The sequence below is a fragment of the Mus musculus genome, chromosome 18 (genome assembly GCF_000001635.26).
Source record: "Mus musculus strain C57BL/6J chromosome 18, GRCm38.p6 C57BL/6J".
NCBI lineage: Eukaryota > Metazoa > Chordata > Mammalia > Rodentia > Muridae > Mus > Mus musculus.
In genome coordinates, this window is record NC_000084.6 from 42,517,728 (window position 1) to 42,532,697 (window position 14,970).

Sequence of the window (14,970 nt, forward strand, 5' to 3'; positions counted from 1 at the left end):
AAACTATATCTTCTCTCTTCTAATCAGAAATTATTTTTTGCATAATATATTTTTTTTGTGTGCCACAGTGCATATGTGAAAGTCAGGACAACTTTGAGGAGTTCTTCTGTCGTGTGGATCCCAGGGATGACACTGGTCATCAGTCAGGGCAGCGAGCATCTTTACCACTGAGCAATTTAGTCAGCCCTCTTCCGTCTTCTAAAAGCTGTTCATGCTTTTGATTCCAGTGCTCAGGGAGTGGGGGGGGGGGGGCGAGGAGGTATCTGAGTTTGAGGCCATTCTAGACTATATACATAGTGAGTTCTAAGACAGCCAGGGCTATGTAGGGACTCTGTTAAAAAAATAAAAACAAACAAAAGATATTTCAGACTTTAAAACAGTATAAAATGGGAGACTTGCTTTATTTGTATGATGAATGCTCTTTTAAATTCTGAACTGCTTATGGTTAAGATACTTGGAGAGAGCTTGACAGTGGGGGCAAACACCTTTAATCCCCGCAGGAGAGGCAGAGTCAGGCTGACCTCTCTTGAGTTTGAGGCCAGCCTGGTTTATAGAGCTAGTTCCAGGGCAGCCAAGGCTACACAAAGAAACCTTGTCTCAAAACAAACAAACCAAAAGTTGGAGCATTTCCCCCTAAATACATTTGTGTCTGTTTTCTGTGACTACAGAAGTAGCCTTGGTATCCATGTCGACAGTTGCTTCTTCCCTGCACAGTAGCTCCTGCTACCTTTTATGTAGCACTGCCTCTGTTGGAGAAACCAGACATGGTGTTCTGTAGCCGCCTTTAACTTTTTCTATGACACATATATTCCTGAATAACACCCCTCCAGAACATTCAGTTTTTAAAAGTGTGTTTGTGTGTGTGTACGTGTATATGTATAAACCACCACACAAATATGATGGCTAGAGAGTAACGGGTGACTTGGTTCTGGGGGATCAAAGCTTTGGTCACTAGGCTTGGTGGTGAGTGCCTTTACCTGTTGAGTCTTCTGACTGTTCAAGAACATTCTATATTTATTATTAGAGGCTGTATAGTCTTGGTTGAACTGTGTGGAGTATCCCTCTCAGTCATACTTAATCATCTAGCCTTACATAGACAACATTAATTATAATAATCTGGCATTGCTTCACTTTCTGATTAGTGGTTTTTTTTTTTTTTTTAATATTTATTCATTATATGTAAGTACATTGTAGCTGTTTTCAGACACACCAGGAGAGGGCATCAGATCTCATTATGGATGGTTGTAAGCCACCATGTGGTTGCTGGGAATTGAACTCAGGACCTCTGGAAGAGCAGTCAGTGCTCTTAACCGCTGAGCCATCTCTCCAGCCCGGTTTTTTTTTTTTTTTTTTCATTCTGTCTTGTGACTATAGGCACTATTGCAGGAAGGTATTTTAAAATCATCTAACTATTCTCCCTCATCTCCATTCTCACCTCATTTTTACCAAGTGGTTGTAAAATAATGCTTTCCAACTCTTGTTTGCATTTGACCCCTTTGGGAATTTCTATAATTCAATATTTTCCCAAGCCTAGAGATGGTCTTGAGAATTTGTGACATCATTTGTAATACAGACCTCCATGTGACCTTGGAGCTGCAACTTTTGTAATTTGAGACTCTATTCACTGTTCTTTCCCACAGGATGGCTCAACAGCAGGCCTTGAGGTTCCGAGGCCCAGCTCCCCCACCAAATGCCGTGATGCGAGGCCCGCCACCTCTCATGAGACCACCTCCTCCTTTCGGCATGATGAGAGGCCCTCCTCCACCACCCAGGCCCCCCTTTGGACGGCCTCCTTTTGATCCTAATATGCCACCAATGCCTCCTCCAGGAGGAATACCTCCACCTATGGGCCCACCTCACCTACAGGTAAAGAATTATAGAGGTTGCCATTTCTTGGTTAGTGTTAGTATCAATTTTATGCATAGGTTTTTGCCTTAAAATCCTGATTCTGTTTATTTGTGTTTAAAGATTTTTCTTTACTGTTTTTATTTTATGTGTATGAATTTTGCCTCCATGTATGTAATTGTACAGCAGGTGTGCCAGATATCCATTGAGGCCAGAAGAGAGCACCCAATACCTTGATCTGGAGCTAAAGTCTAGAGTTAAAGATGGTTGAAAGCCACAGTGTGGGTGCTGAAAATCGCCTTCTCTCTAGCTCCTAAAGATCTATTTCAGTTTTTAAATGTTTTATGTTTTTTTTTTTAAAGATTTATTTATTTATTATATGTAAGTATACTGTAGCTGTCTTTAGACACTCCAGAAGAAGGCGCCAGATCTCATTATGGATGGTTGTGAGCCACCATGTGGTTGCTGGGATTTGAACTCAGGACCTTCAGAAGAGCAATGAGTGCTCTTAACCACTGAGCCATCTCTCCAGCCCATGTTTTATGTTTTAAAGTTGTGTGTGTGTATATATACACACACATATATATTATGTGTGTGCACAGGCCAGAAGAGGGCATTAGATCCCCTCTGAAGCTGGAGTTAACAAGCAGTAGTGAACACTGGGCATGGATACTGGGAACCAAACTTGGGTTCCCTAGAAGAAGAACAAACTTTTTTTTTTTTTTAATTTTTATTTTTCCAGACAGGGTTTCTCTGTGTAGCCCTGGCTGTCCTGGAACTCACTCAGAAATCCGCCTGCCTCTGCCTCCCGAGTGCTGGGATTAAAGACGTGCGCAATCACACCTGGCTCGAGCAAACATTCTTTTTTTTTTTTTTTTTAAATTTGTTTTATTTTTTTATTTTTTTTTTTTAAAGATTTATTTATTTATTATTATATGTAAGTACACTGTAGCTGTCTTCAGACACACTAGAAGAGGGCATCAGATCTTATTACGGATGGTTGTGAGCCACCATGTGGTTGCTGGGATTTGAACTTCGAACCTTCGGAAGAGCAGTCGGGTGCTCTTACCCACTGAGCCATCTCACCAGCCCTCGAGCAAACATTCTTAACCACTGACTCAGTTCCTGTTTTTTAATTTTTTGAGACAAGTTCTCAGTCTGTAGTTCTGGCTGACCTTGACTTTACTGTGATACTCCTGCCTTAGCTCCTAAATGCTGAGATTGTAGGTGTGAGATACTTTAGCAGACATTCAACTTTAATTACTTTGAATTTACTAAGGAGATATCTGCATATATTAAGTTACTAATATGGGAATCAGATCAGAAACTTAAGTGGTGACAGAAAACTACTGAAAAAAACTTGGCTTTAATATACTAGTTTGTATTTATCTTTAATAATTTGTGAATTATCTTTTGAAACTGTCTTCTGTTTGGGAAAAAGACTTTCAAATTTTAATATACTGAGTGGAGGATATTTATCTTTCATGGTTTATATTGTTAGAAAGTATCTAGTAGGTGCAGATATATAATATATATTCTTCAGTAATTCTTTCTAGAAATGATGTCTAGGGTAGAACTTGGAGAATGAAAAGAGATTTGGATAATACTTCTTTTCTTTCTTCCTCCAAATATTTTACTATTAGAAAAAGATTTATTATATTTTTCTATGCAAAAACTTGGGATGTACAGAGAGGTCGGTCGGTCTGTCTTCCTTCCTTCCTTCCTTCCTTTCTTTCTTCCTTTCTTCTTTTCATCTTTCCTTCCTTCTTTACCTTTAATTTGATGGGGAATTGCTGTTTAGCACAGGCTGGACTTGAATCCACCATGTATCCCAGAGTGGCCTTGAGCATGCAGTGAGTAGTTCTGCTTTAGCCTCTGCATGCCGCGATGGTTGACATGCACCATTATTCTTGGCTAAACTTGGATTTTAAGTGGAAGCTTATCTGTGAGGGATGTGGCATTATATTTACTTGAAGATTGGAAAGATCCAGTTTTTTATCTAGTGACTAGAAGTTTACTACATATATATATATATATACACATACACACACACACACACACACACACACATTTATGGTAGATCTTTTATAAATGGAGTTTGTGTTAGTGCTGGAATGACAAGAGCCTGCAAAAGTAACAGAAACAAGTTCAACAAAGCAGGCGGTTTGTAGGGCGGTGCAGCGAGAACTTAGAGGAAAGTGGGATCCAGCTATCTTGTCTAATTTAAGGTGCTTTTAGGTAATTGAATTTTTATATTACATGCAAATTATAGAAAACATCTCTTTAATCTTTGTCCAAAATGACAGTCCCAATATTCACTACTTCTGAAGTATATTCTTTCTTTTTTTTTCAAGAGAGGGTTTCTCTGTGTAGCCCTGGCTGTCCTGGAACTCGCTCTGTAGACCAGGCTGGCCTCAAACCCACAGAGATCCACCTGCCTCTGCCTCCTGAGTGCTGGGGTTAAAGGAGTGCACCCCCACATGTGGCTCTTAAACGTATTCTTGAAGAGTCTCTCCTTGTGCTTAACATTACCAGACACAGGCAGCTGCAGCTGCAGCTTTGCTGGCACCATACACAGCTTGGCATGGGATCTTGTTAGTAGTTACTGACAAGTGACAGTGGAGGAGTTTTCAGGTTCTGTTGACTCACAAGAGTGGTGTCCTATGTTTGGTTGATTTCTGAGCTTTCCCCTAAGAGACTTGTGCAAGGGCTGAGTTCAGTCCCCAGTACTAAGACCAGAGCCGAACAAATGAAACCTGAAGAAGTGGACAATTGTTTTCTGAATTTGTGAAATTCACTGACACTTAGAATGATGAGTGTTATTATCACTGCATGAAAAATAGAATGGGAAATATCTTTTAAACTATATTTTTGCTTGAAGTAAAAAACAGTGAGGGGATCTTGCTGTGTGGTTTTTGTAGAATATTGTTTATCATTAGTACTTAGTGAAGAGTTGTAAATCATTGATAAACTTAGTATTAAAGCATAAGGGGTTGGGATGTAGGTCAGGAATAGAATACTTGCCTAGCATGTATAAGACCCTGGGTTTATCCTGATCACTACAAAAATAAAAGCATCAATTTTCTTTTAAAGTAGTCTAGTGCATGAAAAGTGCAATGAAATATGAAGAACATAAAGTTTATCCATGATTATATAACCTAAAATTAGCTCCTGTCAATATTTTGACATTCTGGTTATTAATCATTTTATCACAGAGTAATCATTTTCTTATGCAGTAGTTGAATCTATTTGAACATGTAACTGTTTGCTTTTATAGTTGTTTACTTTTGTGTAGAGTATGATTGTATGATTGGCAATAATTGTTCTTTTTGACTTCACAGAGACCACCTTTCATGCCTCCACCCATGGGAGCTATGCCTCCTCCTCCGGGTATGATGTTCCCACCAGGAATGCCTCCGGGGACTGCTCCTGGTGCTCCAGCACTGCCTCCCACTGAGGAGATATGGGTAGAAAATAAAACTCCAGATGGGAAGGTAAATTATAGAACATACTCAACTTGTTGTTTTTATGGTGGCAAAGTAGTGAAGCTCTGGTGGCTTGAGATTGTGGATCATTTGGCTCAAGCAGTGGCAAGGGTCTGACTCTGTTGCAGTTAGACGGTCACATCCGGGCTGTATTTTAAATGATGCCACAAATTCTCAAGACCACCTCTAGGCTTGGGAACATTAGCAGGGATCAACAGGTAGTTGAGCTCATAGGTGAGATGACAGTGAAACAGAACACAGAGGAGAAGGTGCATGAGGTCAGATATGAAGCAGCCGAGACTGCGGCTTCCCAAAGGCCTCGGAAGGAGTGAAACTGCATGGTGAATTTCTTCAGATGATAACCTACACGGGAAGTGTTCTCTACCAGTAAACTCACAGGAACCTAGATGGTTTTGGTGGGATTATCATTAGAGATTGGTCATATAGTCCCGTTCCGCATATTCTAAAATTCCATAATTCCAGAAAGAAAACAAACTGTGAACATGAGGGGCATTGTTTGTCTCCATGGTTTAGGCATAGTATGCAGTCTAACTTGGAAGAGAGTGGTGGTAATCTTCTCAGGTATAGTTCTTACATGGTAGTCAGAGGCCAATTTTGCCAGCCAGATCCTCTCTTAAAGGTAGTGTCAGGCCTTCTTTGTTAACTTCCTGCACAAAATATGACATTGATTTTTCTTTTCTGTTGATAGAAACAGACTTATAATTTATGAATTTTTTAAAACCCTTTCTAAGACTTCTTTAAAATATTTTAGGACAGAGTATTCTAACATTTTTAATGCTAGATTTTGTGATTTCACTTTTGACTTCCTCTGCAGGTTTATTACTACAATGCTCGGACTCGTGAATCTGCATGGACCAAGCCAGATGGAGTTAAGGTTATTCAGCAATCAGAACTGACGCCCATGCTTGCAGCCCAAGCACAGGTTCAGGCCCAGGCCCAGGCCCAGGCCCAAGCACAGGCTCAGGCCCAGGCCCAGGCACAAGCCCAGGCTCAGGCCCAGGCCCAGGCCCAGGCTCAGGCACAAGCCCAGGCTCAGGCCCAGGCCCAGGCCCAGGCTCAGGCTCAAGCCCAAGCCCAAGCGCAAGCACAAGCCCAGGCCCAAGCCCAGGCCCAGGCTCAGGCCCAGGCACAAGTCCAAGCACAAGCAGTAGGCGCTCCCACCCCTACCACCAGTAGCCCAGCACCTGCAGTGTCCACGTCAACTCCGACATCTACCCCATCCTCCACCACAGCTACCACGACAACTGCTACTTCAGTTGCACAGACAGTATCAAGTAAGTACTGGCCTAGTGTGTGTTTGTATTTAGGGGGTTTGAAAACCAAATAAATACAGTATTCTAAAATGGCTCTGATATTTCTGGCATTACCCTTGATGTTGGAGACATTTGTATGAGTAAATTATTTTCCCAAGTATCGTTTGTAAAGTTAAGCTGTAGAAGTACAGTTATTTTAATTGACCAACACTAGTGACAAATGCTGTGGGAATTACAGATGTGTGCCGGGTCCTATTTTATAGAGTTTTCTAATTGAGGGTTGAACAAAATGAGAAGTGATGTAGTTTATGGGATTGCTAGGGAAGTTCTGAGGCAGGACAGTTGCTCAATAGACTGAGTAAGAACACGCCCAGGAGATGGATAGCTTTAAAAATCAGGCAGGTGTTCTGGTATGTTCTTCAGGTTCTACCTCTGGGTGATATTGAAGTCAGAAGACTTTGTTAAAAGTTTTTCTGTAAACCTCTTTTAGAGAAAGTGGGCCCCAGAATACGTAATACACAAATACTGTTTGTATTGGCTTAGAGACACTAAGAAAGGAAAGAATTTTCAAGCGTCTAGTCACAGTCCCAAGACTGAGAACTTGAAAACAATAGAAGTGAGAGTATAAATACCAGACGTAAGGGCTGAGGAGAAGGACGTTTCTGTTTTTTAAACATCTATTCTGTATATTGGTGGTTAGAGTAGGGATGGCTCCTACAGATTCATGTGTTTGAATGCTTGGTTCATAGAGAGTGGCACTACTAGGAGGTATGGCCTTGTTAGATAAGGTGTGGCCTTGGTGGAGGAAGTGTCACTGTGGAGGTGAGCTTTAAGGTCTCATACATAGAAGCTCAGGTTAAATCCGCCTGGCTGCCTATGGAAAACAGTTTCCCCTTCTGCTGCCTTTGGATCAAGAGGGTAGAACTCTGAGCTCCTCCAGCACCGTGTCTGCCTGCATGCTGCCATGCTTGTTGGGATGATAATGGTATGAACCTGTGAAACTGTAAGCCAGCCCCAGTTAAAAGTTTTCCTTTATACAAGCTGCCTTGATCTTGTTGTCTCTTCTCAGCAATGATACCCTAACTGAGACAGAAGTTAGTACCAGGGACTGGGGTATTGATGTGATAGGCCTGACTGATTGTGTTTGGAGAAAGGTGGATGTGGGGACTTTGGGCTAAATGGGTCATACTTGTAGGAACATGGAAGACAGTTGTACTGAGGGTGAATTGGAATTTTGGGGCCTGGCTCTAGAGGTTTCAGAGGAGAATAATTTTAGTATGTTGCCTAGAGATGGTTCTTGTTATATCTGGTAAAGAATGTGGCTGCATTTTGCCCTCATTTGAAGAGTCTGCCTGAGGCAAAGATGAAGAGATTTATATTAATTGCATTGAAGAACCTTTTGTTCAGATGTAGCAAACTGAGAAAGGAAAAATAAAAAAAAATCTGGTCCAAAGGTTAGAGGAGCACCAGTTAGTAGAAAGGAACTAAATCCTGTGTTCCAAGATGTTAAATGGAATTAAAGATGTGGTGACCTCGGGGCAAGATCCCACCTAGCTAAGCTTTTGTTTGAGTTTGCAGTTGTATGAGGGATAGTTAAATCATGTTATGTGTTATTATGACTTCGTTATTGTTTTCATTTGGACATAAGGAGATATGACTGTGTGTCATACTGACAAAGGATGGATTGTGCTGGCTATTCTCGGTTGTCAACTCTGCTATATCTGGAATGAATTACTATTCAGAAATGGAGGGCATACCATAGTGGCCATACTTAGGAAGATCTTGTGAAAGGAATTAAAGAAAAACTTAGGTCCAGGCATGGTGGTACATGCCTTTAATTCCAGTGCTCAGGAGACAGGCAGCCAGATCTCTGAGTTCAAAGTCAGTCTCCAGAGCAAGTTCCAAGGACAGCCAAGCTTAGGCAGTGAAAGAAATCATTGAAAATAGAAAGCTGGTGAAGATGTAATAGAGCAAGGAGCTCTATTCCTGCCCTGGCAAGCAGAACTGGCCGGCTCTGGCTCAACAGGCAAGAATAGAAGGCTTATTGGGACAGTTGATTCTGGTTAGCTGGAGCTAAGAAGTTAACGGTGATTAAGAAAAGACCAGCATCACTGAGGAGAAATCTGGGAAATGTTTCTGAGAGCACAAATAAGCAGTGTTCCAGAGAGAGACTTTGTGCTGACTTGGTAATGTGTAAGAATTACCCAGTTGGTACTGGTTTTTAAAGTATGAAGGGGTTATGGACAATCCCCGAGGCTTAGCACTGTGAAAGACCAGGAAAGGCATTGGTGAAGGTGCAGCCTCAGTGGCAATTGAAGGCCCCAGGACTGAAGAGGGTCAAAGAAGTTGAAGCTTGGCACCATGAAGAGAGCCTGTGAGAGGCTATTGGTGAAGCCTAGTTGCAGAAGACTCCAGCATATTGGAGATGCCAGTGCCATGGGATGACCGAGAACAGCAATAGCAGTGGAGTGGAGTCAGCCGGAGCCTGGAGTGTGCCACAGAAGGTAGAGCTGAAGTGACCCAAGCTCTTTGGAGGAGCCTAGAAGATCATGCATAGGTCCCAGACATTGAATCAAGAAGTTGTTAAGTTGGCAACCTTAAGATCCACAGATGCCAGAGCTGAGGGGATACCTGCCTGCCGAGGAAATTTGCAAACAGGGAGTAGCATCAGCTCAAGGGAAAGAATTGTGTTGTAGTCAACAAAGCTGAAAAGAGCTGTATATCACACATGGAGATGTATAGCCTATATCATGAAGTATGATTTTATCAGCCTTTTGATTTTATAGGGTATTACAGTTAAGAGATGACTGTGATAGACTATGGGGACTTTTGAAGTTGGACTAAATGTATTCTGCATTATGTTATGGCTATAAGCCTATGGGGGGCCAGGAAGTAGTGGAATATGGTGGTTAGAATAGGTATGGCCCATAGAGTCATGTGTTTGAATGGCCAAACACATGACTTGTTTTGGAGTGTGTGTGGCCTTGTTGGAGGAAGTGTGTCACTGTGGAGAGGTGGGCTTTGAGCTCTCATATATAAGTTCAAGTTAGACCCTGTGTAGAATCAGTTTTTTCCTGGCTGCCTGTGAAAGACAGTCCCTTCCTGCTGCCTTCAGATCAAGATGTAGAACTCTCAACTCTTCGAGCACCATGTAGGCCTGAACGCTTCCATGCTTCTTGCTTTGATGATGGACTGAACCTCTGAAAGTATAAGCCAGCCCCAGTTAAGTGTTTGCATTTTTAGAGTTGCCTTGGTCATGTGGGCCCATCACAGCAAACTCTTTAAGACAGTGGTATTAACTCTGTAAACTTTGACTGATCTTGAAGTGATCATTGTTAATGCATTGCACTGTCTGGATTTCCTTATATTTTAATGATCGGTAGCTTTAGAAATTTGGGAATCAGTAGCGTAAGAAATATATACTGAAGGGATATAATCCATGGATTCAAATGTGAATGTATCTTATTGACAGAAGAACCAGCTGAAGAAGTAAGGTATATGTAATGAGTGTACACAGATAGATGTGTGAATCTCCCTCCTGCCCCCAGCTCTGGCGATGAACCCAGGGCCTTATGCATTTTAGGCAAGCACTTGGAATCCAGCTGGAGACAGATATTATTTAGTACTAGATGTTTTGCAAGAGTAAGGTATAAATGGAAGGAAAATTGTGCTGCCTAACTGGATTGTGATCTTCAGTTTATGGTTTTTCATGCTGAGTGTCAAGGCACAAACCTACCAGTGATTGATGGAGTATGTGGTGCTGATGGTGGGAGCACGGCCTTAAAAGCAGCAATATAGCACCGTGTGCAGGCTCTTGTTGCTTGAGGTCTCTCTTTGATGGCTTGGGAAGGGAGGAACTTCTTTAAGGGACATGCATGGCTATGTAGCTATTTCATTTGCCCTATGTGTGCTCCATTTCTGTATATAAACCCATCATCAGTGAGTGCCCCTCTCTTTCCTGCTGTTTAAAGGACCTTTAAACATAATAAAATCATGCTCTCTTCATTGCTTTTGAGTACCAGTTTTTATACTATATGTCTGAATATTCTGGTACTGTGGTTCTAGTTTTACTATTTTTCTACTTGAACATAGCCACTGGTCTTTTTTAGAGTTCCACACTGGGTTAAGTAGTGTGGATTACGGTATAGCACTCTAGCAGTAATTTGAGCACATGGAACTAGTAGGAACTTACCTTGGCATCACTCTCAGGTTCTCCTGTGACTCTTTTCATTGCCTTTATCCTTTTCCTTAGATTCATTACCCTTAAGCAAGGTTAGAATACTCTGTTGTGGAATGTAGGAGTGAGTTGAGTAAATACTTTTTGCCATCTCCTTGGTTGTAATCTTTTCCACCCAAAATTATATGTTCCTATAAACTCGTTTTCCTGGCATTGGTCCTTTGGACCATAGTTGTAGTAATCTGAACACAATATTTTAAGATTTAGTTCTGTGAACTACAATATTGATATGTGGCTATATGGTAATAAACATTCAGACCACTTATTTTACTTGAAGTTGAGCATAGCTTTTTTGGTTTTTGTTTGTTTTGTTTTGCAAGTGTATGGAAACTGATCCTGAAGTCAACTTCCCAGGGAAATCAGGAAGAACAAATATATCTTTAGCCAGTTTAGTAGTCTACAGTTGCTGAATGGTGTATGTATGGGATTGGACAAGTGTTGCTTGTACTTTGTCTTTTTCACACTGTTACAAATTATATTAATATGATACTGTACCCTAAGGCTAGGTTTATGCTAGACCAACAATTCACTCCTGGGCCCCTGAAGATACTTGTTTGGCCCTGCTGTCTATTTAGCCAAGGTGAGTCCTCATTAACAAGTATGAAATCACTCACATCCTTCTAGCATAAGTGAGTTTTTCATTTAGAAGCTAGAAGATGGGAGTGGACAGTTTTGTTTGCAGGTGGACAGTACAGTTGGACAGTTTGTATTCAATCCTGTGCTTTTATTAAAAATTAAAGTTGCTTAGAGATTGAGACTACTGTTAGTAATTTGCCAGCTCTACTCTTTAGTCTGATACAGGTACAGTTTGATACTTTCTTTTAAAAAAAAAAATCTCTGAAAAGCTAGTGAATTAGACTGGATTTTATTTGGAACTAGGTGAGTTATAAATAAATTACATGTTTTATTAAATGCGAGCTAGAACCTTTAAAATGTGAAGTATAGATTTTATTTTTGATCATTTCTACTTTAAATATGACTTCTACAGATGAAGTGTTTTATTTTTGATAATTAAAAATATATTAGCAGAATCCAAATTACGCTGAATTTTACATTCACCCGTTCACACTATAAGAAGCACTTGTAATGTTTTTTTAAGATTTGAAATAATTGAGGTGTTTCTGTTCCATTCTTTTCTATCCAGACGTTAGCTGTGTGCATATCCTTTCTCACTCTGTGCTTTCTTGCTTAGACAGTTCCAGTACTGTAATGGATCTCTCTCCTTCCTGTGTACTTACCCAGTTGACTCACACGCACCTTCATTTACATTTACAAAATCTTGCCAATAATGTGAGAGTACACTGGGATATGCACTGACATGTAGTTTCCTACCCCGTGTAGTTTCTCTGCGTCAGCGCTGCCCTCTCCCTGCCCAACAGAGTAGAACCTTGCTGACCCTTCCTCCAGGCTTGTTGGTGTGTGCCTCATGTCTTAGGAGCTGACTGTGAACTTCTGATTTGTGAACACTGCTCCTCCACCCCTTGCTTTACCCAGGCTTCTTTCAATATTTGCTTATTTTCTCTTTGGGTTCCTCTTTGAAATCTTGACTCGTTGAGGTTTAATATCTCAACGTAAGGATTTCTGTATCCTCCCTATATCTGAACAGACTAGGTCTTGCTTCTATTTTATGCCCTACTGTTGTTTTGTTTTTGTTTAAATTTCATGTGGCTATTTTTAAGCTTCTTGAAGATGTATTTTGTAACACATTTCTTGCAGTTCATGAGATGATGGGCCCTTAAATAGTGAGTGAGTGAGTGAGTGAGTGAGTGAGTGAGTGAGTGAGTGAGTGAGTGGGTGAGTGAGCAAGTGGGTGAGTGAGTGGATGGGTGAGTGAGTGGGTGGGTGAGTGAGTGGGTGGGTGAGTGAGTGGGTGGGTGAGTGAGCAAGTGGGTGAGTGAGTGGTCAAGTGGGTGGGTGAGTGGGTGGGTGGGTGGGGTGAGTGGGTGGGTGGGTGGGTGAGTGGGTGGGTGGGTGAGTGAGTGGGCAAGTGGTCGGGCGGGTGGGTGGGTGGGTGAGTGATGGCAGAGTACAGTGAGAAGGGTCATGAGGAGTGATGCATAGTGTTTTCTTTTTCATTAGCACCCACAACACAAGACCAGACCCCAAGTTCTGCTGTTTCAGTTGCCACACCTACAGTTAGTGTTTCAGCTCCTGCTCCTACAGCCACACCTGTGCAAACCGTACCCCAGCCGCACCCACAGACGTTACCTCCTGCTGTTCCTCACTCGGTACCTCAGCCGGCAGCAGCAATACCTGCTTTCCCACCAGTAATGGTGCCTCCGTTCCGTGTGCCCCTGCCTGGCATGCCAATCCCACTTCCAGGTAAACTCAGATCACACTTGATGTTCTAGCTGTTTCTCATTGTCAGTTTGTTCTCATGTGTCTGTTGCATTTGAAATTGCCTTGAATCTCACCTGTTTGAGATGGTTTTGAAAGATTCATGGCTAACTGCGATATTTTTTCTTAAGTTTTGGTAAATGTCCTTTTTTGTTGTTGTTTACATGTCTTATAATTAGTCACATTTAAAAATACACTTATTTTGGATAATCTCAACTAAATTCTCTTTGTTTGTAAATATGTTCTGAATGTAATTTTTTATATATATATATATAAATATTGACTCTATGAAGTTAATAAATTACAAGCTATAACAGCGAGCACAGGTTAAACACTGTATATCATTCTAACACATCATATGCATTCAGTCTTAAGTTTTGCAACCATCTTAGGTAGATTTGCAATCAGGTTTAATTATTTTTTTGTCTAGTGTCACGTAGTTTAGGGACAGTTTTAGGGATTTGATCTAGCCTCCAGATCCAGGTACCAAACTCTTACTAATCATGTACTAGGAAGAATGTGAGTCGCTTAATTGTGAACAGATTGATAGAAGACAGAAATCAGAAGGTTTCTTTACAACATTTATGAAGTAGAGTATAATCTACATTATTTAAAAGTTTCTTAGGGCAGATTTGTGTATATTATTGTACAGGGAATTACGAAGAGTAGAGAATGAATTAAAAGATTTGTGGAGAAGTTTTCCATTAGGGAATACATAATGGTATTGTTGGGCATCCTAATTTGATTGCATTTGTTGTTGTCAAATGAGTGTATTTAATCCTTGATCCATGATTCATTCCTTATGTGTTGTAGTTGAATATAGTTACCGTAGATAAGTTTTACCAGGCTAGCTTGGGGTAAGGATGAAGAAGACGACCCTGGCTTCTGTCTTTAACTTTCACACTTTCCTAAGGCTGTTGCTGTTTATTGGATAGGGTTCTGTGTAAAAGGAGAGGTATGATGTGAGTACATTTAAATAGTAAAAATTTGCAAGAACCAAAAATTTAAGAACTGGTGTTTTTTATTGGATTAAAAAGTCTTTTATACATTATTGATATAGTGGTAGATAAGTGCTAGAGAGAAAATGCCCTATATGTGAATGTTAGAATCTCTAGTCATTTAAAAAATCAAGTTGTTTGGTACTAATGATTTTTTTCTTGAGTTATATTTAAGGCAATCTGAGTACTTTCCTCTGCATCTTATTTTTGTAGGAAAGTAACAAGTGTGGAATAGTTTGACACTTGTCAACCCCTTTTTCTTTTTAAAAACTAATTATTATGATTATTATTTAGTGTCTTGCTGTGTAGCCCAGCCTAACTTAGAAATCACTTGTGTAGTCGTCCAGCCTTGGAATGATACAGTGCTTTATAGTCACGGGCAGTGTCCAGGCCAGCTGTAGGATTTGAGTGTGAAGATGCTGAGCTTAGTTTGTAGAGAACAGACAGAGGTGGCATGAGGATGCTATAAAAATACTTGGAAAGATTATTGTCTTCTGAAGGGATGTTCACTGTGTTCTGTATGCTTTTACTAGAGCAGAGAAAAAGGGCAAAGGCTACATGTTATTAGCAAATATTTGTGGAAAGTGGAAGTCTGTCCAATTCCTCATTTTCATACCTTCTACTATGAAATAGGTGGTACTGACCACAAAACGAAGATGATGCTTGTGACATTTGGCAGTAAAAGACACTTTTAAAAAATGGCAACTACTAATATTTTGTAGGTTAACTGGAAGAAAACTGATCCCCCCTCGTGAGTGAGTGTGTGTGTGTGTGTGTGTGTGTGTGTGTGAGAG

The 14,970-nt window shown here is 40.7% G+C and overlaps 1 protein-coding gene across 14 annotated transcripts in view; it reads left to right on the forward strand.

Moving 5' to 3' along the window:
* Tcerg1 (transcription elongation regulator 1 (CA150)) overlaps positions 1–14,970 on the forward strand; it is a 64,482-nt gene that overhangs the window by 6,424 nt on the left and 43,088 nt on the right. For 9 of the 14 annotated variants that reach the window (XR_001782385.2, XR_001782384.2, XR_386004.4 and 6 more), the window contains exons 2-5: positions 1,641–1,866; positions 5,187–5,339; positions 6,166–6,625; positions 12,903–13,163. Coding sequence is in view for 8 of the 14 variants with exons in the window: in XM_006526112.4 (XP_006526175.1) it covers positions 1,641–1,866; positions 5,187–5,339; positions 6,166–6,625; positions 12,903–13,163 (1,100 nt within the window). In the remaining 6 variants the exon portion in view is untranslated. The remainder of the gene's footprint in view (positions 1–1,640; positions 1,867–5,186; positions 5,340–6,165; positions 6,626–12,902; positions 13,164–14,970) is intronic. The other 5 variants (NR_110344.1, XM_006526111.4, NM_001039474.1 and 2 more) reach the window with 1 other exon arrangement.